We start from the raw sequence: 23,616 nt of genomic DNA on the forward strand, positions 1-23,616 counted from the left end.
GACCTGCAGTAGGGAGCCGAAGGCGGAGCCTGCTAGTGCCCCAGAGCCGTTCAGGTTTAAGGATTTAGCGGCGGCCCTAGGGGGAGGACTGCGGTTCAGCAGCTCGGCGCGCCTTTGAAGCAGCAGTCTGGGTGAGCGAAGGCTAGTGGGATCCAGGGAGCAACCTCTTTCTAAGCCCGGTCGCATGTGGGAAGGGGCATCCGGAGAGGAGTCTTGAGAGGGGCGCTTGGTGGTGGAGAAGGAGGTGGAAGGAAGGCGTTTAGAGGAGCCGGGCTTCTTGTGACGCTTCGGGACTGCATTTGCCGGGCTTAAAACTAACGGGCGAGGCCTTTTTTACATCAGTAAAAACGGAGCTCTCATGCCTTTAGCTGCGGGTTTAGAAACAGCTTCTGCCGCGTTGGGGTAGGAATGCTGCTGCTGCTGCTCTTTCTTTCTTTCTTTCCTTTTTTTGGTCTTCAGTCTTCATCCCTTCGCGGAAGGCGAGAGGATGACACCTAACATTTTAGATGCTGCTGCTCCTCCCGGTTTTCTGATGAGCCGGACGCCCTTCAGAGGCGTTTAGTATTCTGTTTGACCGGAGACTCTTTAGTTGGGACTGGCTTGCGTGGGGTGCAGGCTTTGCATGTAACGTGCAGTCTTGCATGTAAAATGTTCGTGATTTTATTAGTTAAATAAAGGACAAAAATGCAACGCTTATACAATTAAACCACTGTCATCATCATAAGACGAGAAAAGTTTAAAAAAAAAACAACCACCACCAAGATACACATTACAAGACCCAGTGAGGAATAGTAACACAATATGGAGCAAACTCCGTCCTTTGCTATATTATTAAATCTAGATCAGTGGCTCCACCTTTTCATTTCTTCTGCATAAGGACATTTCAAAGGGACTCTCCTGTTGTTTTGGCCAAGAGAAGCACTGAATATTTGCCCTGTGTGTACTGCTGAAGGACAATAGACTTTCACAAAGTCCTCTTCTGAAAGAGAGCTTGCCTCTTGGCATTGGTCTGCCTTCCTAAATTGTGCTGATTATGGTTTGAATAATTCTTTGTATTATGGGCTGAAATTATTTCTAGCCAGGAACGCAGAAATCAATATGTTCTCTCTTGAGAACTTCGTTGCTAGATATAGGATGCTCTATCTTGTAATCAATCACTGAACTCAATATTATATTCCCACTTGTTCTGTTTTATTTTTCCTTATTTGTTAGCAGGGTAATTAAGTCCCCATTACCATCACCAGTATCATCCCTAACAGAACGAAGTACTTCTGTCCAATTTTGCATTCTGCTCTTTTTGGAAAGCTATTGACAAATTGGAACACGGCCAGTTGAAAGTAATAAAAGAATTTCAATTTATCTAACATGTATTATATGCATGCACAGCCCTACTATTAAAGTCATCTGCTAGTTGACTGATGAAAATGTGAGAAAGGAATCCCTACTAATTAAATAGTTAAATAATAGTGCAGTCCTGTAGGACTGCATAAACATCTGAGCACCAGATGTTTGTGACCAGATGAGGTCAGTGTTTCATTAGTCTTTTTACTAGAATAAGATCTACAGCACTGTTTGCGTGCTTAGTTTATAAGCATTATTTCTAGATGTTTCTTAGTTTATAACCATATATTAGTGGATATAATTTTTGATGTAAATAGCTGTCCCTCTTTTTAAAAGAGACAGCTCTACTTTTCTGGCAATACATGAAAATTCTATAGTGGAGCCATAACTTTTATACTATTTGGATTTGATGCACCGAATATGGGCAATGCAAAACAACTTTCTACCCATCTCCTCCTCTTATAATTAACTAGCTGGACGCCCGTGCTTCACTATGAAACTATGTGCTCAGGCTTGATAAATTGACACTTATAGCCTGAAATTTAATGTGGAATGTGTAACTCCATAGCATCAGAGTGTGTTAATATAATGCAATTGGCAGTTGGAACAGAGGGGCAGGGGGAATAGAATGTCCCAGCCCGCAGCATCCATCGGTATTCATCTGGCTAGCAACCTGTCAGTGTGTGAGAGAGTTGAGGGGTGTTTGGAAATTCAAACAGTATTTGCTGTGTGAGCAAGGAGACAGGAAGGAGGCTGGGTGTGGGTTAGCTCAACTGTTCTGTAGTAAAGCTGCTTGCTGCTGTGAAAGTAAAACTGAAAGTGAAACTCCTCTGCTTGTGTTTTGCATTTGGAACAGATTTCTTTTGAGGTGGGGAGCAGGGGTGGGTTCCACTTACCTTTACTACCGGTTCGCAACAGAAGCGTACGAGCAGATTGTCAGTGATGACATCAGGGCAGATGGGCAGAGCCTTCCGCCGCCAGGGTGTCAAACTCGATGTCATTGAGGGCCACATCAGGGTTGTTTGAACTTGGGGGGACTGCAGCGGGCGTGGCCAGGGTGGATGTGGCCAGCTTGATGTCACTCATGTCAGGGGTGCCTGTGGGGGCTCAAGTGCTTTGCCAGCGAAAACGGGCTCCCGAGCTCCATTTTCAGCTGCAACAGCCTCCTGCAACCCTCTGCCAGTGAAAATGGAGCTCAGGAGGGCAGCATGCAGCCCTCCCAAGCTCTACTTTCACTGGCAGATGCCCTGTGGGCCAGTCCTTCGCTGTTTCCAGGGCCCTGCGGGCCAGATCTAAGCACTCCGTGGGCTGGATCCACTCCCCAGGCCTTGAGTTTGACACCCTGTCTTAGCTTGTTCTAGCTAGTTTAAATTGTTCCCTAAATATTGCACCTTTGTCAATTTCTGAACTCTGTTAACAGAATGAGGAGACAATGAGCTATATTACTGAAGTGGTCAGCAATTATTTGAATCTCACGCACAAGCACATTTTGTTGCAAGGTACAATACATTTTTCCTGCATGTAATCACTGTGCAAGCAGATCAATATGATAGCGAAGATGTTGATTAGTTAGATTAGCTTGATTAAAGAAGACTAGGTATATCCATGCCATAGATAGCATGCCACTGATAATAATGACATCACCAACCAGTTCTAGCATGTTTCTGCTACTCTGTGCAAAGTAGATTTAATTGTAGATATTACCTTGCAAGCTAATATAATACCTTCCACACAATCTGGATGATAGGTTATTGCAACACTTGGTATTGGCTCTAAACACAAAAGTGGGGGGCTATAGTATGGCAACTATTTTACACTCCTTTTTTCTTAGTTTTCCATTAAACTATATTTATTTCCATTCATGCAGAATATTTGTTGAGTTGTTTCTTCCATTCATGTTTAATTGTGGTGTATGCGTGTGTGTGTGCTTGATCATTCATTCATTCTTGTCTTTCTGCAAATTCAGAGTTTTCTTGACTATACTGGTGCTCCTAACCTACGCTGAAGCCAAAACAACTTGCAATCCAAAACATTTCTAATCCAAATATAGATCCCATTGAACTGAATGGGCCTAAATAATATTGCTGCCTAAATCCTAACAGCAAAACAAGTTATGCAACTTCATGCAAAGTAAAGGATATCTGTTGGCCATGCTGACTGAGAACCATGGAAAAATGCCAGATTGGGAGAGACAATTTTAGTTGTCTGGTTTCTGGGGATAGATTTTAATGGGCAAAAACAGTGCATGGAGGAACTCCTTTCATAAAGCATATTGCCTTGCTACATATTGCATGGGGTACAATATTTTTGTTCCACTGGCTCCTGTGAAACCTTTTTAAACCTTCCAGGCACAATCCTAATGCATTCTTGGCAAATTTCTAGTCATGAATGCTGCCACCACCAATCTTTCTTCCATTAGTACTAATGAGCATTAAGTACTAATTCATTAAGAATTCCAAGTTTTATTATCAAAATTTGGCTTAAAGAACTAGAAGGGAGAAGAAAGAAACAAAAGGACAAAGGAAAAAAAGAAGTCAGTTTATTTTGAAGCTCAGGCTGAATTCAAGGAGACACACCAACTACACATGTGCACACAGACAAAAGAAAAACCCCATCAGTTTAGGTCACTATCAAATAAAACCGAATCTATCCTGCATCTAGCTCTATTTGTTTCTAGTTTGCTATATTATTTCTCTGATCTGCAACCCTTCTAGGCATGGACAAAATAAAATACATTCTCCCAATGGCATTCATTATCCTTCTATCTTGCTTGGTTTTCTACCAGTTCTGGAAAGAATTCTGGTAGGAACAAAGCTAAAAAGGAGCTGCCTGGTTCCTCTTTTTAAAAACTCATCAGGTGGAGAGGTGGGTGGTGAGGAATCTTCCTTCTTGTTACTGACTTTTCAGGCTTTGATTTTCATAGGCTTCATTTACTTGGATAGACAGATCAGATTTTCTTTTACCCTTTTGAGTTACCTTCTCTATTTATGGTCTCATGTATGATTCTACTTCTAGACATGGACAAAACAACCTACATTCTCCTAACGGCATTCATTATCCTAACCATATCCTGCAGTTCTGGTAAGTATTATGATACTTCTGCATTTTTATTAAAGAGAATGGACCAAGCCACTTTGGGATGAAGTAAAGCAGTAGACAATACTCTCTGTAAACAGAATTTGATGTATCCAAGAGCATTTACCCCTATTGCAGTCCATTAAAATGCTTTCTGGATAAAAGTCTCTTAGAGATTTTGTTATGTAAGTGCTATGCTATGTCTTCTAAATAACATATATAGGATGTATTTAGCTAAATAGGATTGAAACTTTAAATGTGAGAGGCTATAGAAACACTAGGTAACCAATATTAAGAGCCATGGTGGTACAGTGGTTAGAAAGCAGCATTTCAGGCTAATTCTGCTGACTGCCAATTGTCAACAGTTTGGCAGTTCAAATCTCACCAGTTCAAGGTTGACTCAGCCTTCCATCCTTTTGAGGTTGGCAAAATGAGGACCCCGATTGTTGGGGGCAATATGCTGACTCTGTAAACATCTCAGAGAGGGCTGTAAAGCACTGTGAAGAGGTATATAAGTCTAAGCGCTATTGCTATTGATTCCACTATGAATAATGTATGCACACATATTTGTAATTTCTAGGCAGGTAGCAAAAATCAACCCTTCGTTTTGCCACAAGCAGTATGTGATAGGCATCCCTCAGTCGGAATGGGACAACTTGGCGTAGCCAGCTCACCGCTGTCAGTTCACCACTGTCAAGTTGCTTTGCCAACTGTCACCAAGTTGTTGCAGAACCACTCAGCATGTGGGCAGAGCAGAGAGTGGCAGTGCTTCCCATTTTCACATCTCCCTTGCTGCCACCGCTGCACCAAGCTTCAATCCATTCAGTTTGGGCTGGGTGGTGGTGGTTCGGGCCTTTCAGCGGCAGCAGTGGTGGGCAGGGAGTGGTGAGGCAATGGAGGCCAGGTGTGTCCCATTTTCACATACACTCCATGGCCGCCACAGGCCATTTGGCAGTGGTGGGTAGGGTGGACGATGGGGAGGCCATAGCAGCTATTATATCTCATTTTCACACACCGCACCACTGCCGTAGAACAGCCCAAATACTGCTGTCACTGAATGGCCTGTGGCAGTAGGTATTAAAATGACCCCCTCCGCGCTGCCTGCCCTACCCACTGCCAAGTGGCTCATACTCCGAATGGCTTGGAAGTCAGTGTGGCGGCAGCTGCAGTGACATGAAAATGAGAAGTGCCCAGATGCTGCTGCTGTCACTGAGCTTTGCCACCTACTCGCTCAGCTGCCCAGCCTGTTCTCCCTCTGGTGGGAAATCCCTGGCTACCGCTGCTGCTCTGCACTCTGCTCACCCGCTCAGTTGCCCACCCAGCTCTCCCTCCAGCTATTGTTCCCATGACAAGTTGTCCCCATGACAAATTGGCTATGTTGAGTTGTCATGTGACAACTTGGTGATGATAAGCTGGTGGCAGTGAGCTGGCCATGCCGAGCTGGCCATACTAAGTTGTCCTAGATCCTGCCTCAGTATGGTGTTTGAAGCTATGGATGGCCAGGAAAGCAGTTTTGAGTTTCTTCCCATATTTGGCTATTCATATATAAACATTTTAATCAGATGTCTATTTTACGGTGTTCAAATGTTGGAGAGTTAGATGAGCCCAAGCTCTGAATATTATTATTTTTATTTCTCAATTATCAATAGAAAAAAAGGCTGTTCATCTCATGGTTTGCTAGATTGCTACTGTTCTTGTTCAACTGATCTCCTAAATTCATGTGCTAATTTTTCCCTTTAAAAAAAGAAGAGTTAAAAAAAAGTAGGAACAGCAGAAGATTTCAGCAGATTCAACCCATATTTTTTTTCAACTCAATCTGGGTCACTTTCACAATCAGTCTCTTGCTAAAATCTTAAAGCAAATATTCTGCTAGTCCTCATATGCATATATGCACATAAACAAAGAAAATTGATTAGATAATAGCCTTAGTCTACCAAACAAGACCATTATTAAGTTACTGAGATAATAGATGTGAGATAATTGAATGGTGTACTACATAAATCTGGCAGATTAAAAAAAATACTGTTTTATGTTTCAGGCTATGCACTTCGATGTTATATCTGTGAACAGAGTCCTTTTCTCTGTAGAAGCAATCTCACGTGTACTGAGGAAGAAGACGCTTGCTTGCAAATTAGAATGGGTATGTATACTCTGCAAGAATAAACTGAATTTTGGTATATGTATGTTCTGTACAAGTATGTTCTGGTACAAGTATGTATATCTTCTGAGAAGTTAAGCTCCACTAAGTCAAGTTGTGATTTCTTCCCATATTAGTGAGTATGAGGTTGTTGCTGTAAACATTTTTCTGTCAGATTCCAAAACATCATTTTTAAACTATTGAACAAAAAAAAAAAAAAAGAGGTAGTGAAATGATACTTTTCCCATAAAGAAAAGAGCACATGTTCATTATCAAATCTTAGTATGTCACATTAAAAAAGGCAAAATGCTGCTTGGAAGTTGGAACAGTTGCCAAAGGAAAAAAAAATTTAAAACTAAAGGATTATAGTACAATGCTTTTTCAAGAATATTCATAAATTGTAACACTCATGATGTTACTGAATACAGGTAATCCTCAATTTACAACAGTTTGTTTAGTGACCTTTCAAAGTTAAAACAGCACTGACAAAAGTGACTCATGACCATCTTTCACACTTATGACCCCTGCAGCATCCCCATGGTCATGTGATCAAAATTCAGACGATTGGCAACTTACTCATATTTATGACCGTTAGAGTGTACTGAGGGTCATGTGATCCCCTTTTGTGACCTTCTGACAAGCAAAGTCAATGGGGAAGGCAGATTCACTTAACAACTATATTATAGTACTAATTTAACACTTACAGTGATTCACTTAATCACTGTGGCAAGAAAGATCGTAAAATGAGGCAAAACTCATTAACAAATGTCTCACTTAACAACAGAAATTTTGGGCTCAATTGTGGTTGTAAGTCAAGGACTACCTGTATAGTCAGTAGAAAGAGAAATCTGCAGAAGCTGGAAATTATCCTAAATAATGCACTGTGATAAATTACTTAAATTGCATAATCAACATCTATGGGCACTTAGACACCTCCCTTGTGCCCCATCAGGCTCTTTGTCTCATTAGGATTTTTAACAAAATTACCAGAAGGAATCTGGTAGCAACTTTGTCTGACTTAACACATTTTTACTAAAAAGCTTTAATAAAAGGCTTTTGTAAGCTGCAGGAGTTCATGAAAGCTTATGCCTTTTAGTAAAACATATTAGTTGGGAAAAGTGCTACTAGACTCCTAATTTTTTTGCTACCATAGATTAATGTTTGTCCTCCAACAATGTTAATAAAATTATTAGTTCAGTCATACTCTACAAAAAGGTGATAAAGCAGCACTTGGATGCTTGATATTATATTGTAATATACACGAAAGAAAAAGTGCTAGAAAAGTATGTACCAGATAAATTGCACCAAGTCTAATGTTTTTAAATTGTATATTTAATAAAATTAATTTTAAAAAAAAGAAGAAGAAGCACTTGGAAACTAAACTAGTTTGACAACAATGCTCAGATTCTTGGACCTCCATCCATCTTGATTTCCTGAAAATTATAGTCTTCTTTTATCTGAATTTTCTATTCCTGAAGTCATCCATCTCCCAAATCTGAACCTCACTCCTCACTCCTTTTTAACAAGGGTGGACTCAGAAATTAAAAAGAGCTGTACAAAGTTTTGGATTATGAGTATAACTGGGTGCTTATCAGCATCATTCCTTAGGCTCTAATTCTGCTTTTATCTCCAGAAAACTGCTTTCTAAGATCTGGATGTGACAACTTGAGTCCCTCCAGAAGTGTAATGCCAACAAATGTTAATATTACAAAAGTACATATGAACGAGTGAAATTCTATAGAAAGAGCACCTGCAAGCATCCCTTTTTTTTTAATGACCCCGTAATCCCTTGCATTGGGATGGAGTCATGGCAACTGAATGGAGCTGAGTGTTTACTGGCCGGATGCCTTTCCTGTCACCAATGCGGAGTTCGCAGCAGATATATTCTCATTGTACCCAGAGAGATAAATATCTGCCTCTACCTAGGATCGAACTCACAGCCTCCTGATTGTGAGGCTCTACCTCTAGGCCACCACACCACTCACCTGCAAGCATCCACGAGAAATAAAAAAGAATTAATTATGTAAAATCATTGTGCATAGGCATCATGGTTTCTCTTGTCCATTGGGAGAGGTACCTGAAAACAATCACTAATACACAGATTGATAAGATTGCTTTTCTTTCAATTAGATCATACTGGCAGAAATCAAAGCTTTCCTGCCAATCAGGGAACAAAATACAACAGGAGAAAGTCTCTCTAGAGGCCTTTGTTCTCTTGTACTTTGTGTCCTAATTGGCAAGGCAGAAACTGGAAGATCTGGGGAAAACTTTAGTTGATTCATAATATAATTCTTAAAGGAGCTGCAACTTGTTTTCAGACTTGCACAGAAGACGGGCTGCTTGAATAAATAGAGAAGCATTATGCCCATTCAAGATCCGAAGTCTTTCTGAATCCTTTTTGAAGCATGCTCACTCAGCTTCCTATATGCCAATGGTCCACACAGCATCTTCTTCATGGAACTCTCAATCCATAGATAACAAAATTAAAATACCATTCTTGCAACTAGGCAAAAGTTTATAGCCAGATTAACTCTTCAATTTCTAATCTTGAGCAGCAGAGACAGTAACTTTTATACTTGTGCTTTAAAACTAAAAGATGCTATGTAAACCATTAAGTTATTTTGGGTGATTCCAGTGCAGCAGAGATCTTTGTGAAATGCCTCTACTGGAGAAAAGTTCAGGAAAGAAAAAGTTAGGTATTACCGACTTTTTTTTCCTAAAGAAATTCCCAGAGTACTTTGAAACCTTCCAGAACATTAAAGAAAATGGTATAAGTGGCAATGAAAATTGCCTCTGACCTCTTGTTCCTACAGCAATCTCTACTGCAGGTTGCTGCCGTCACGGCGGCATCACATGACGTTTCATGACTTTTTCCCCCTTCTCTAAACTGGGTGTGGGCGTGGCCAGCGCGTGACGCATCCGGTCCGTGGGCTGCAAATTTGACACCCCTGCTGTACTGGATTACAGTCCTTCTAAAAACAGTCATGGACTTCTCTGAGGAGAAGTGTGCTAATCTCTGGATCTACATATGGTAAAACAAATATTGGAAAAGGAAGATAATGCAAATCAAGGAAATGATTTGTTTTTAAACTGTTATTTGGAATAACATAAATAGGTGATTTTTCATTATATGAAAATGAATTTCTTGCTTGTAATCCATCAGAAGCAAAATAGATCTCAAGTTATATTTTGATTTTCTTTACAGTGAATTTGAGAACGTACAGGTGCTGGAAAATGTCAAAATGCAGCAAAGATGTTGTAGCCCAGGAATTTAGCGTTGACAGCTTTAGACACCTTTGCTGCCAAAGAGATTTCTGCAATAAGAGTCCAAGCCTCCTCGTCAATACTACTCCCCTTGGTATTTCGGCAGTGATTGTGATTTGGATGATGTCCCGATAATATGGCGATTCAAAGTAATATATTCTCTGCATATCCCAATTCTTCCAGATACACAAGCACTTTTACTAGAGCAACTAAAGCTATTTGAAGAAGCAATGTCTTTTTAACCAAAAGAGTGTTAAAGCTAAACCAAAAAAGAAATGGAGAAGAAATATATAAAAATGGAAAACCAATTTTGTGGAAAAAAAAGTACTCTCACTCAGTGCATGTTGATTGTCTTTGACTATTAAGTCTTCTCCTTAATATATAATCTCTGGTTAATCCATGGCAACGAAAGTGCTTATTTATCATATTTCTGGGCAGATTTGTTTTGTAAGGAAGCAAATTTATATATTTTTCCTTCATCACTTTCAACAGCTGCATGTTTATCAGTAAACATGGATACTCTATTTCACAACTCACTTTTAATGCAAGCTCATCTTAAACATGTTTACAAGGTTACCAAGACAAATAGTTGTAGGATCCCACTGTTTATAGTCCTACATTGACAGATTTGACCTTCTATCTGTTTAACATGCTGTTGCAATCTTTACCTATTATCCAGGTATTAAGCTAACTGCTCTGGAGAGAACTCATATATATGTGGCACTTTATGTAGTGTACTCGGTAACTATAGAGCTTTGCTGCTTCAAAACTTATTTCCTATTCCTTAGCACATTTAGACAAAGAACCTAATATTGACAGAGCTTAATTTAAAAGTGTAATCTTCCCCTTTCATTGCATTGTTTTCTGTGAAGACTTTATTAAATAGAGAAGTACTTAACAGAGTCCTTCCTATGATAGGCACATTTTAAAAGTATATTGTATATGGACAATTGTTAACATTCTTTTGCAGATTTTTCCATATATTTAGAACTGCTGATATCTTAAAAAGTATTGAAACAACTATGTGCAATATGTTCTACTTACACTATATGTATAAAGATTCCTGAGAGAATCTTGGCTTTGCTTTGGTATGTATAAATCCTGTGGTTTTGGATCTGAAGATTAGTAGCCTATAATATTACTATAACTTATTTCAGTGGGAACTAATATGGCCCAAGGAGGCAAAGCTGATGGGCAAAGATTATTCACTTTCCCCCACTAATTAAATGAAGGAATTAGTAGGGTCTGTATACAGATTCAGTTAGAACTGAGAGAGCCAAAAGAAGACAAAAATCTTCCAACTATTGGGAATTGGTAAACAGACTAGCACCATATGTGAATGCAATGAAACTGAGTTTTGAGAAATAGAGAAACCAAAAGGAAAATTACTGTCCCTCTGTCTATACTTATTTAACCAAGTTGTTTAAAATTATACAACTATCCTGGCTGAATTCACCACCGTCACTTCAGCAACAAAGTAAACAATCACATTTTACCCTATTGTGGTGAGCAAACCAGCTATTGTTTTTTTTAATCCTTAAGATGGAATACAACAGGTCAAATTTCATTCAACAAGAAAAAAACTTATCACCTGTTTGTACAAAACATGTTCGATGTATGTTATTACATATTTAACAAAGGTATCACAGTAAACACTATGAGGCTGTATAATACTATAAAGTATTATCTAATACTTTAAAGTAAACATCTTCAGACCTTCTTCAGAATATAAATATATAGAATTAACCCTGTGTTACCATTTGCTGATAATCTAGATGTTTGCAGCTGGCTATGATGGCCCTGCAGAATTACACTATTTTTCATGCACACAGTTGTGTGTCAGTGACTACACAACTCTGCTGATTAAAAAATAATAACAATGGTTAATAATTCACTATGTAATAAACTAATTGCATGGGCAGAATCTGCCAGATTCACAAGGCTGAAAATATAGTAAGTAAATTTCATAGGATATCATTATATTATACTAACAAACTTGAAATGGTTTTGTATTTATAAATATTATACATTATATGCTTAATATAGTTGTGGACCTTAGATCTCCACATACTCTCAATTCTCAGTAATGTAACTAGCAACCAATTCCTCTCTCCTTTGCCTACCTCTTTTTGATCCCACTTGATCCTTGGCACACTGATATATTGATCCCAGTGAACAATGGACGGGTCTAGTTCAATAAGCACATCTAGAAATTTTAACATAGCCATTTTCAACCTAATGTCTTGCAAAGGTTTTGGGCTTCCAGTCTTTTAATTGTTACGCTGGTTCAGGGTGGGTTCTACTTACCTTTACTACCGGTTTGCAACAGGGCTGTGCATGCTTGCCTCGCTCGCTCTTCTGCGCATGCGCAGAAGCGTTCTGATGACGTCGGGGTCAGTGGGCGGAGCCTCTCGCCGGTTTTACTACCGGTTCTATAGAACCGGGGGCAACCCACCACTGTGCTGGTTGACAATTATATGAATTGGTCAAACCCAATTAGAGGTACCAAGATGAATAGCACCTTATTCTACAATTTCTAGGCTTTATATCCTATATGGTTATGCACATTTTATAATATTAAACATGTAAAAGAGGAAATTTCTTTAGAGCCAGCAGTGAGGGTTTTTTTTTTTAGATGATAGAAAGACTTCTAATTTTACTGTGCTTTCTCTCAGGAGAAAGCTGTGACTAACTGGAAATGGATGTGACCTCTATCAGTGCCCTGATTAATTATGGAACCTACATCAGGCCAATATTATTACTTTAAAAACGGTTTCCTTTATATCTGTCAGGCACGAACAACCCACATCTATAGAGTTCGAGCTAATTACTTTATGTTCTGCCTATAACGCATGAATATCCCCAGTCTTGTAAATAATTATATAACGCCCCAAGGAATTTAGGAGAGAGATTGGCCCTAGATTTTTTGTAGTTGCTCAGGGTCTCCAGGCTAGCTCCACACTTGATCCCTCCTCTACCAGATTGGATGCTTCAGTATCTGGATTCTGGATATTGTGGAAATTATCCACTAAAACTGAAATTATTTATTTCATAGTCATATAGGAATCTCTTGAGAGGTCCTTGGTGCTTGCTTGTTTTCTTGCAGACATTTCATAAATATAAATAAGGATGGAAAGAGGAATCTTTTCCCATCCTTATTTATAGCCTAATTTTAAGGCAAAAAATTATGTTAACACATAATTTTTGGTGTAAATTTAAACTTTCCCAATTGTTATACATAAAATTAGTTTATCATGCTGATTTTATCAAAACAAGAGAAATCACATTTGAACAGAGCTATAGTCATATGGGTATATTGAAATACAGATCCTATATATTTGGAAGAAAATCCCCATTGAATATAGGATTACAGCCTTAATTCCATTCTGATCCTGGCCCTTGCAGGATTTGGATATGAACTTTGTAATCACTTGCATGTCCTATAATATTTCTCAACATAATATATGTTGTCTCTGTTGATCATTTTAATCTGAAATCACCAAGGAGCTACCAGTCCTAATTATACTACAGCTTTAAGGATGTATATGAAACTAAGGAGACAGTGACTAAATATTCACCATTGTAATTTATTCTTAATTTTTCTGAATGGCTTAATCAACCATTTTGTGCTCATCCATTCCATCCATTCATACGATTTAGCAGAATATTCTTCTCCAGGAGAGCATTCCTTCAGAATGTTGCACATCCCCCCTCCCCCCACGTCAAATTCTTATCTGGTTCTTCTGTTATCATTGTTCATTAGAGGATAATATGTAACTATCACCAACCTATGAATTATTACTTTCACACTATTCAAAACAGCCTCAATGACATCAATTTTGACTTTCTGACATACATTTTAGGCCTTTGTTTATAGCTAGACATTCATTTCTAACTATGCATTCATGTATTCATTAAATCTATTTTACAAGTTGAAATCTATTACATCTTTCCTTTTTCTTTGAGACTTTTGTAGCCCCATGATAATTTTTTTATCCTGAGACAAGAGGAACATATGTCAATATCAGATTGGATGTCTCCCACAACATTTGCCCCATAGTATTTCACCCTCAAAATATAGCTGAGTTACTTTTTGAGTAACGATTCAGAGAAAGCAAGAAGGCTATAGGAATGGATATTTTATAGGAAGATATTTTATGAGAAGAGTCCTCCATTCCTCTAACCGCAATAAAATACCTTATGCCACCAGACTCCAAATTTTGGGTTTAGACAATTTAGAACTACACTGACTTCAGTCTGACCTAAGGATAGTACATAAAATTATCTGCCACAATGTCCTTCCTGTCAATGAATACTTCAGCTTCAACTACAACAATACACGAGCAAACAAACTCAAGGTAAACGGTTCCAAACTCGATTGCAGTAAATATGACTTCAGTAACAGAGTGGTCAATGCCTGGAATGCACTACCTGACTCTGTAGTTTCTTCCCCAAACCCCCAAAACTTCAACCTTAAACTGTCTACTGTTGACCTCACCCCACTCCTAAGAAGTCTGTAAGGGGCGTGCATAAGTGCACCAGCGTGCCTACCGTCCCTGTCCTAATATTCCTTTTTACTTACTCTTTTCATGTATTCAAATTATGTTTATACTTTTATATTTTTAATGGATGAGCTGAACTGAGGTGATTGACAAAAGTAGGAAAGGTGGATAAGGATGGAAAAAAAGAAAAAGAAAAGACACAATATTACTTACAATAATAAAAGGTGGATAAGGATGGAAAAAAAGAAAAAGAAAAGACACAATATTACTACACAATGTGCTTGTTAAATGTGGAACAATAAAAGAGAAAGAAAAATATTTTCTGCAGATACTTCTCCCCACTCTGGATTTTAAAAAGTCCAATGGGACTTACCAATGGGAATATCAATTTCATAAAAGACTTGCAGTCTTTCATCAGGTCAGTATTCACCTTATCAAACAAACAAATCAGAACAAAACAAAAACCTTCCTGGATTACATCCTGCTTTCCCCAGCAATTAAAGGAGAAATCTGGTGCTAATGGCCATATGGAAGGAGCAAAATATGTTTGTATAAATTCAGTGGGATCTGATGTATAAGATCACTCTTTTAATGGTACTGAAAGTATGGAGTTAGAAACATGAGTGAGAATTCAAGATTCTTATGGAAACTATCAAAATGTTTTTTAAGAAAAAAAAATAATTAGAAGAGATTCTAGCAAGGACCAAATTAGTGCTCACTGATTTTTTTTGGGGGTGGTGGTGGTGGAATCCATGAAAAAGAGATATTAAAACTGTTGGAGAAAAATCTGTTAATACGGAAACTCTGTCCCATGCTATTTCAAGACTTACAAGTTTCCTCTCAACCTTCTTAAGTGAGGTACATTTTGCCTATTCATGCAGAGGACTTCAGTCAGCAAAAAAATTGTGACAGGTTTGCAAAACCAGGTCAAGAACACATGGACATGTTCAGTAAGATTGCACGTGAAGACCCTGATACAAGGGAAACAGGCTGTATTTATAACATAAGCAATAACGAAATACAAGATTTTTAATATATTTGGTTACAAATTGATTATAAAAAGACAAGAGTTTAAATATTGCTTATTGCTTAATGCACTGTAAGCCGCCCTGAGTCTCCGGAGAAGGGCAGCATATAAATCAAATTTAAAAAAAAAAATAGACCAGAGTGAGCTTAATGTGTGAATATAGAAAATAGCTTTACCTATGAAACACCAAAGGGTGTTGGCTGTGTGTTTCCAGTTTGATAGGCTACACTGTGTTTGACTACTTTATGGTTCAGAAGACATTGGGTCAACACTGCCAATGATTAATTTGGAAAAACTGGTTAAATCATGGATTATTGTGCCATGAAAACCAGGCACAATTCAAGAGAATTGAAATGCAGTTTATTTGTTGGTAGTAGAAATTATCAAATTACTAAGGGAAAAAAGAATATAGTTCTCATTGCTTACAGTTTTGCATAATAGTACTATTCTTTCATACCACAATATCTATTTATCAATTAACTAGTTTACATTCTTTCTCCCAGTTTGTATGGTCTTTTAAATGACATCAATGATTTCTGGCATTAGAAGGTTCCAAAATAGAAAATGAAGATACAGGATGGTAAATGTATTTTTTGCCACTTAAAAACTCTCCTCTAATAAAGTTTTTATGTGTTTAAAGTTTCATGCAGTTATATGTTGTAGCATTTGAAATACAGGTGTTCCTACTTAAAGCAGCATTGGAAATCCACATTTTTCAAAATCAAAATTCACATTACTTGTATGCAGAATAAAGGATCTTGAATAAAAAATTGGTGGTGTATTGGCTCATCTGTGTTTAGATAGATCTTCTAATACTGCTCCGGATCAGACTCCGAAGCACATATAGATAAAATAAGTCACTTTAAGAATGTAGCCCGAACCTGCTACATATTCTGAGCGCGTCCTAAATCTGTAGTTTATCATAGTTACGTTTTGGGCGCGGCCGGTGGAGCAATATAGCATACGTACCACGGGATAGCTTCCGTCATCAGGAATTGGAGATTGCCAATTACCCTGAGAGAGGGTCTCGTAAAAGAGCGAGCATTTTGGATTTCCGTTCCTATTGCTATATTGTAACTGTCATACATGCATACATACATACATACATACACCACCCCTGGAATAAAATGGTTAAAATGTATTGAAATATGCTGTTTCCCTCCCCCTCCTCTCTGATATTCCTATTATTACGGTACGCATCACTCTCCTCAACTTTTGTGATTAATCTCCCAAATATTGGCTCAACCCTGTAGTTGAAAGCCAAGAAATAGTTCTTTATTCTGCGATCTCCATGATCACGCAGCCAATCAGGATCGGGAAATCTGCAAACTAGCCAGTGAAAATCAACGTGAGGTTGGCTCCGCCTCGGCCGAGTTTTTTTTAAATATATATATATATATATATTGCTTTGCCGAATTGAGAGCGCCAGACGTGAGCTGAGAAGCTTCGGCAGAGTCGGGCGTGTTTTTCCTGTGACGCGGCATTGAGTCTTAGTCTCGTCTCGTCTGGCCGTCTCCGTTTGCCTGGTAAGTATTGGCTGTTTTCTCCCGTTTGAAAACGAGGCCTCTGGCAGGGCCTGGGCGCTTGAGTTTGATTGCTCAAATGCTCCTTTGCAACCCGCTAGCGGCCGGATTGCTAGCTTGAGTCAGCCGCACGCAGGTCGTTTGTCGTGGGGGGGCGGCGTAGCGTGGAGTTTTGACCCTAGCTACCCTCGGGTTTTAGCTTGGATTTAACGCGGGATTGGAATACCAAGGAGGCACAAAAGAAAAGGCGAACGAGTGGGAGGCAAAGAAAAAAAAAAGATTAAAAATAAATAGCGGTTTAGTCCTGCCTGGTTGCTTTCCTCTCTCTCTCTCTCTCTCTCTCTCTCTCTCCCCCTCCCTCCCTCCCTCCTCGGGGTAAGCATTTTTCCTTCTTTCCAGCTTGTTCCCTGCGCTTAATGTAAATGGAAAGTTAGGGGAAAGCGGGTGGCCGCCTTCAAGCCAACGCTGTGAAAGGTAAAAGCCGGGCAAGCATTTTGGACTCGGTTGCCCCCCTAAAAAAAAAGTTATTAATGGACGTGCGAAACTGACAGCTGCACTTCAACTCTTTTGGAGCGGCTCACCTTTTTGGAGACGGCGCCTTGTCGCTGCCCGCAGCCTTGTTGCTCCACTCAAAAGGCGCGGGCGCCCCACCACAGGAACAAGATAGCACGCCTGTGACAGATGGAAACTTGGTGGAGCCCTAAGTTATGTAAAAGCGTGAAGGCTTCTTTCCTATATTGCACCACAGGGTCTGTCAAAGGTGGACGGCAAAACAGGATCTTCGATGAGCACCTACCGCACACGCCCGCAGACAAACACACCGCAGGCTTGGGTTATTTGCAAAAATAATAAAAGGCAGGATACACCTAAATAAAGTGTGCTTTTTTGTTACCTGCAAGCAAGGTTTAAAAAATGAAAAATCCGAATTGAATGAACTCCTCCTTTGCAAAAATTAGAAAAATTGGCTATCGGATACAGCTTTAAACATTTTCTTCCTCCATTTCTCAAAAGTAAAACTTGTGTTTATTAAATTCATAAGCCGGCCATCGCACCGTCAGATGACCTTAGGTTTAAAATCTTGAGACAATAAATAGTGCCACTAAACATAACAAAAATGGCTAAGGGAAAGGGAAAGATACAAACAAAAGTGGAGGCAGAATGTTTTCCCAACCAATTAACTACTTCCAGGATGACACGCCCCATCCTTGGCTCCAGGCCAATTGGCAGAGCCAGGTTTTAAGGCCTTTTGGGAACCTTCACCGAATGAGGCCTAAACTGTTGTTCCTTTAGTTTATGCTTAAATCTGAATTTGGTGCTACAGCATAGACATAATGTACTTTTAACTACCTTCGTGTGACTTTTTAATGAAGTATAGCAGTTGGCAACTAGATTGCCAGCTTCATACCTTTGCCACATATAGAGCACTTACTTTTAATTTGTTAAGGATGTGCATAGAGAGGATTGAAAATATGGCTAGAAGGACTTAATACATCCACAAAAACAGTGGTGAGAATTTTTAAGAAAAAGCGGAGTATGACGCAATATATGGGTGTGGTAGAAAAAGGATTGAAATGTATGGAAATATATAGTTAATAGTACTGATGATGACTAGTTTTAGCTGTTTTCTCTTGTTGTTTTTCTTGCTCCTTTTTTTCATTTTGCATTATACTGTTTACTGCCAATAGGAATGAGGTGACCTTGTGCACTTTAATTGCCATTTCTACTGTTGTGCTCAAGAAATGCTTGCATTCATTTGGGATTTTGATGCTTTATGAGACAAAAGTCCCATGTGATAATGCATAAAAATCAATTTAAATGATACAGCTAATGGTGAGAGATTTCCAGCAAGAGTGTATTTTGGAAACAATGAAATGGAGTAGTGGGTTTAGTACATAAACATTTTTCTTCATATTGTGATAAATTCCAATTATTTGACACACAAGAGTGCTTTCAAATTTAGTAATACTTTTTTAGTGGTTTCACTTTAGAGGCCAGTAATTTAACAGATCTTTTCTTCAGGGTCAGGGTCATTGCCTTTCATGAATATTCTGTCATGTGCCTGGAAAAAATTTTATTCCTATTTAGCACTTATAAAAGTTTTATATAAGGCTGGCATAATTACATAAGCCCGTGATTGCAAACCTGTGGCACACAGTGCCCTCTCTGTGGGCATCTGAGCCATTGCCTCAGTACAGCTCTGCTGCGCATGCGTGTGTGCCTCCCACCAGCCAACTGGTCTTCGGATCTCGGGGGTGGGGCACATGCGTGGGAGGTGGGGTGCGTGTGGGGGAAATACATGCATGCACGGGGGTGGGGCCACGTGCAGGGGATGCGCATGCATGTGAGAGGGCCTGCATGCAGGGGGGGCAGGGTGCATGCAGGGGGTGGGCACAAGTGTGGGGGGGAATATGCGCAGGGCTGTGGAAGTATTGCATTTTCACGCTTTGGGCACTTGGTCAGGGAAAGGTTAGCCATCACTGACAAAGGCTATAAAAAGTTGAGGCTAAGGATACAAATACTGTTGTTCAGTTTAGATTATTGTGTTTATTTTAGGTTTAGAACATCTGATAGGACAACTTATTTTTTTATTTTGTAGGTTGGATAGAAGAAACAAGATGAAATCCCTTTTGGTCACTGCTGTCATTACTACCTTTGTTCTGGCTTTGTTCCTCCATTCAGGTAAGCAAGTGAACTCCACGGTAGCAATGCAGGGACCAGAAGAATAGAACAGGGAGACAAAGGTGGCTCATTATTCAAAGGGCTAACTGAGTTTTAGTTTGATGGTTTGGAATTATACAGATAATATAATAATGATAGAAAAAAAATATCCCTTTGAATGACAGATTCTTGGTTTGAATTGTATGAAACTGTCTTTTATAACCAGTCAAATTGTTGGAGTAATCCTAGTGATCCAGTTTCACTAGCATATTTTTTGTGTGTGTGTCTTTGAGTCAGTTTTGACTCCTGGAAACGATATAGTTTCCCTGCCAAGATTTTTGGAAATCTGAAATCTTGTCAGGAGCTAGTCATGAAACACTGAATGATGATGCAATAGTTGTAAATACATGGATTGTTCGCAAAGCTGGTTTTTTTAGCCATGGTGGCACAATAGTTAAGAGTGTAGTACTGCAGGCTACTTCTGCTGACTGGCAGTTCAGCATTTTGGCAGTTCAAATCTCACCAGGCTCAAGGTTGACTCAGCCTTCCATCTTCTGAGGTGGGTAAAATGAAGGACCCAGATTGTTGGCAATATGCTGACTCTGTAAACCGCTTAGAGAGGACTGTAAATCACTGTAAAGCGGTATATACTATAAATCTATTGCTATTAACATTGTTAAAACTTTGAACTGTTGCTAAACAAAACAGTAAGAAAGGACTACTTATAATGTTTTCTAACAGGGATTCTGTTTCAGAAGGGAACATTGTGTTTAGTTTCTTTTTTCCCTTTATTTAGGAAATGCTTTAGTGTGCTACAATTGTGATTTTGCGAACTGTGACAAAAATATAACCTGCACAGGTGATAAAGATACTTGCTTAATAGTATATCAGGGTGAGTATTACTTTATCTCTTTTATATTTAATTTCTGAAGAAATATAAAAATTTATTAATCTGATATTTAGACTGATTTTAATTATTCTGTGCAGTTTAATATGCACACAATGAAGTCAGCAATAAAATGTCAATATAACGTGTCATCTGGAGGGAACAACAATCAAACACTGCCCACCCCCACTGTTTTCATGTGTGCCTTTGAGTCTTTTTTTTTTTTTTTTTACTTCTGGTGACTGCCTGGACAAATCCCTGCAGTTTTCTGGACAAAGTTTTTTGGAAGTAGTTTGCCATTGCCTCCTTTGCAGGGCTGAAAAAGAATGATTGGCCTGAGGTAGGACTAGAATTCAGTCTCCTGTTTCTAGCCTGATGCCTTCATCACTAAATTAAACTGGCTCTCTTTCCCACTTGCAGAGATAAAACCAAACAAAAACACTTCCCACCACCACATTACCTCTAGGATGGGGAAGATCTATGTTTCTAGTACTCTTTTAAAAAGTACTGATAACACTGTAAGGTGCAGATATAACAAATCTCCAGGGAGAATGTTGCAGAATGAAAATGCCAGAGAGACTTCTTACATTTTCTTGAGAAGAAAATGTGATTGGAAAAAAAATAGGGTTGTCCAGAACCAACCAAATACCAAGGCAAGCAGGGAAATGGAGGAGAATTGATGCTGAAAATCTTATGTCTTGGAAGAACAGTTAATAGTTTTGGAAAGCTAATAGTGGGCTCAGGGCCGGATTGTAAGAAACCTTGGAGGTCTTCTAATCCAACCCTCTGCTCAAGTAATTTCCTTCTCCAACACAATTTGGGATTATTTTGTTAATTCATTTTGTGAATTCAGCTGAAAATGACAATAGCTACTCTTCTTCTGGTATTCTTTGTTTTCAACATTATTTTCAACAGTTAGAATTATGCAACTGTGGTTCTATTTGTACTAAAGTACAAATATTATTTTCCCTGAAAATAAGACCTAATCTTATTTTCTTTTGGGGCCCCAAAATAAGCACCAGGTCTTATTTTCAGAGGATGTCTTACCCGCTCACCTTAGGATCACCGCAGCCATGCCTCCTACACCCGGATACCTGTCACGCCGTTGCCCTTTTGCATCACACTAGTGCTGCTGCTTGTGGAAGTATGCTGCATGGCTTGTTCCAGTGCTGCCGCTTGCAGCAGGAGGCCATGTGGTGTGGTTTGCTGTTGTGCGAGCGGCAGCACCAGCATGACAAACCACGCAGCGTCCGGCCACAGAAGTCAAGCAGGAGCGCAACAGGTGTCGGGCATGGGAGACGTGGTTGTGGCGGTCCTAAGATAAGCAGGTGTAGGGCAGCTCCACCCTGCCCTATCTTGATTTTAACACATGCGCCTCACTCCACCTTGTACAACCAAGTGGTGAGCAGGGCTTAGCTAGGGCTTATTTTTGGGGTAGGGATTATATGAGGTGTAGATATGAAAATCGGGCTAGGGCTTGTTTTCGGAGCAGGTTGTATTTTCACGGAAACGCTACTAAATTCTTGTTTTACTAAAACAATTATTCAAACTATGACTTAAAGTTTTCTAATGAGTGGCTAAGGCATCATTGCTTATTTTACTTTCTCCTTTTTTGGTGGGAAAAAAACATTTATTTTTTTCTGTCTTATTTGGCCTAATAAATAGGCCAAATATTTATATTTAGGATAGATGAGCAATAAAACAGAGATGGTAAAATCTCCCAATTAAATAAGATTGATTTTTTTTTTTTTTTTGACTAAGGATTTGGGCCAATTCAAAATCTTTACAGCAACTTTTAAAAACTTTTTTGGGATTTTATATAGAAAAGTGGGGTACAAATAGTCTTACAATATCATTTAAGGTATTTTTAATTTAACAACTGATTAAAAAGACTGAAATTATTGAAAAGACTATTTTCACCTATATGCAGAGAAAACTTTTTTTTAATTATGTAGGATAGAACCTAACTTTATAATCTTTGGGGTTTTTTTTTTTCTTTTTAAGGTGTAAAAAATTCATCTCGCTGCTGGAAGTATTCTGACTGCAATGTAGACTTTATTTCAAATTCGTTCGGAACAAAAAACTTCAGATACAGGTGCTGCCAATGGAATTTGTGTAACAATGCTCCAAATGTAGTAACTAGCAAAATAGTTCTCAGTGGGACTTTCTTGCTGACAGTTGTTCATATGTTAAAGTCTTTAGTCTGGAACTGAAACGGGGCCTTGTTTTTCAGTTTAAAAAGATACAGACCACTGATAACTTTTGAGAAAGTGTTCCTGCTGGAGAAGATTACATTATTAAGATACAGTATTAAGTAGATAAAATTTGTTTGCTCTACTGCACTTTTCATATTTTTCCTTACATTATTTAATTTCTATTGGAAACTTACATTTAATCTGTAAAACATTCATATTAGGCAAATGTGGATGTATAAAGACTTGCTTTTGTTCAGAACATGTTTTGAATCTCATAAAATTGCCAACTACATTTTAACTTGCAAGCAATTGTTGCAATAAAAGTGCTATTGTATATTTTAAGTCTGGATTTTATTTTATTTATTTTTTGTTTACCTTGAGGCTCTTTTGGATAGCACAGCTAAAGCTTCTCCAGTAAGCTAAACCATTCTAGTCGTAACAGTGCATGACACACCATCTCCTTGCTGCTTTCATGGGTGGTTCCTTATCAACACAAGGAATATAATGGAAGGGTTCCTGCAAGGGTTAGGACAGAGGTCAGCAACCTGCGGCTCTTGAGCCGCATGTGACTTTTTCATCCCTCTACTGCGACACCCTGTCACTCAAAATATGCGTAACAACCGCCAATGTACAACACCCAACGGCACACAATTTACTGAGCTTTTCAATGCCTGGTAGGCCAACCATGGATAAATCCAAGAAAAGAAAAGTTTCAGAAGAAAACAGAACGTTTAATTCAACTACATAAGCTAGTTTTGTGGCCGTCAGGCACGGGAAGGGTTTTGTGGCTTCCGGTGTTTTCTTTTCTGTGGAAAATGGGTCCAAATGGCTCTTTGAGTGTTTAAGGTTGCAGACCCCTGGGTTAGGGTTAGGGTTAAGTGCTGAAAAAGCACTTTTGGGACAACCATGACCTGGATGACTGAGAATCTCTGCAGACTTCCTTTATCAACATTTAGTGGCTTGACTATGATTAAATGAACTGTCCAAATTCAGACTGGCTACCATTCC

General features: G+C 38.9%; 2 protein-coding genes across 4 annotated transcripts; both read left to right on the plus strand.

Annotated features, from left to right (window-relative positions):
* On the plus strand, window positions 1-10,159 carry LOC117665447 (CD59 glycoprotein-like). Of its 3 annotated transcripts, none has more exons than XM_034417337.3 (4): window positions 1-131; window positions 4,357-4,422; window positions 6,455-6,556; window positions 9,759-10,159. In XM_034417337.3, exons 2-4 carry the CDS (start codon window positions 4,359-4,361, stop codon window positions 9,950-9,952), a joined length of 360 nt encoding a protein of 119 aa, XP_034273228.2. In that variant the 5' UTR covers window positions 1-131; window positions 4,357-4,358; the 3' UTR covers window positions 9,953-10,159. The 3 variants fall into 3 exon arrangements, with proteins under 3 accessions (XP_034273228.2, XP_087733569.1, XP_087733563.1); XM_087877443.1 differs by lacking the exon at window positions 1-131 and adding an exon at window positions 384-402; XM_087877437.1 differs by lacking the exon at window positions 1-131 and having other exon boundaries at window positions 4,314-4,422.
* Window positions 10,160-16,735: 6,576 nt separating this feature from the next.
* On the plus strand, window positions 16,736-22,950 carry LOC117665446 (CD59 glycoprotein-like). Its single transcript, XM_034417335.2, has 4 exons — window positions 16,736-16,872; window positions 19,466-19,548; window positions 20,324-20,419; window positions 22,418-22,950. Exons 2-4 carry the CDS (start codon window positions 19,485-19,487, stop codon window positions 22,624-22,626), a joined length of 369 nt encoding a protein of 122 aa, XP_034273226.1. The 5' UTR covers window positions 16,736-16,872; window positions 19,466-19,484; the 3' UTR covers window positions 22,627-22,950.
* Window positions 22,951-23,616: the final 666 nt, after the last annotated feature.

Source organism: Pantherophis guttatus, chromosome 1 (assembly GCF_059756535.1).
Source record: "Pantherophis guttatus breed Tessera chromosome 1, ASM5975653v1, whole genome shotgun sequence".
Lineage (NCBI taxonomy): Eukaryota > Metazoa > Chordata > Lepidosauria > Squamata > Colubridae > Pantherophis > Pantherophis guttatus.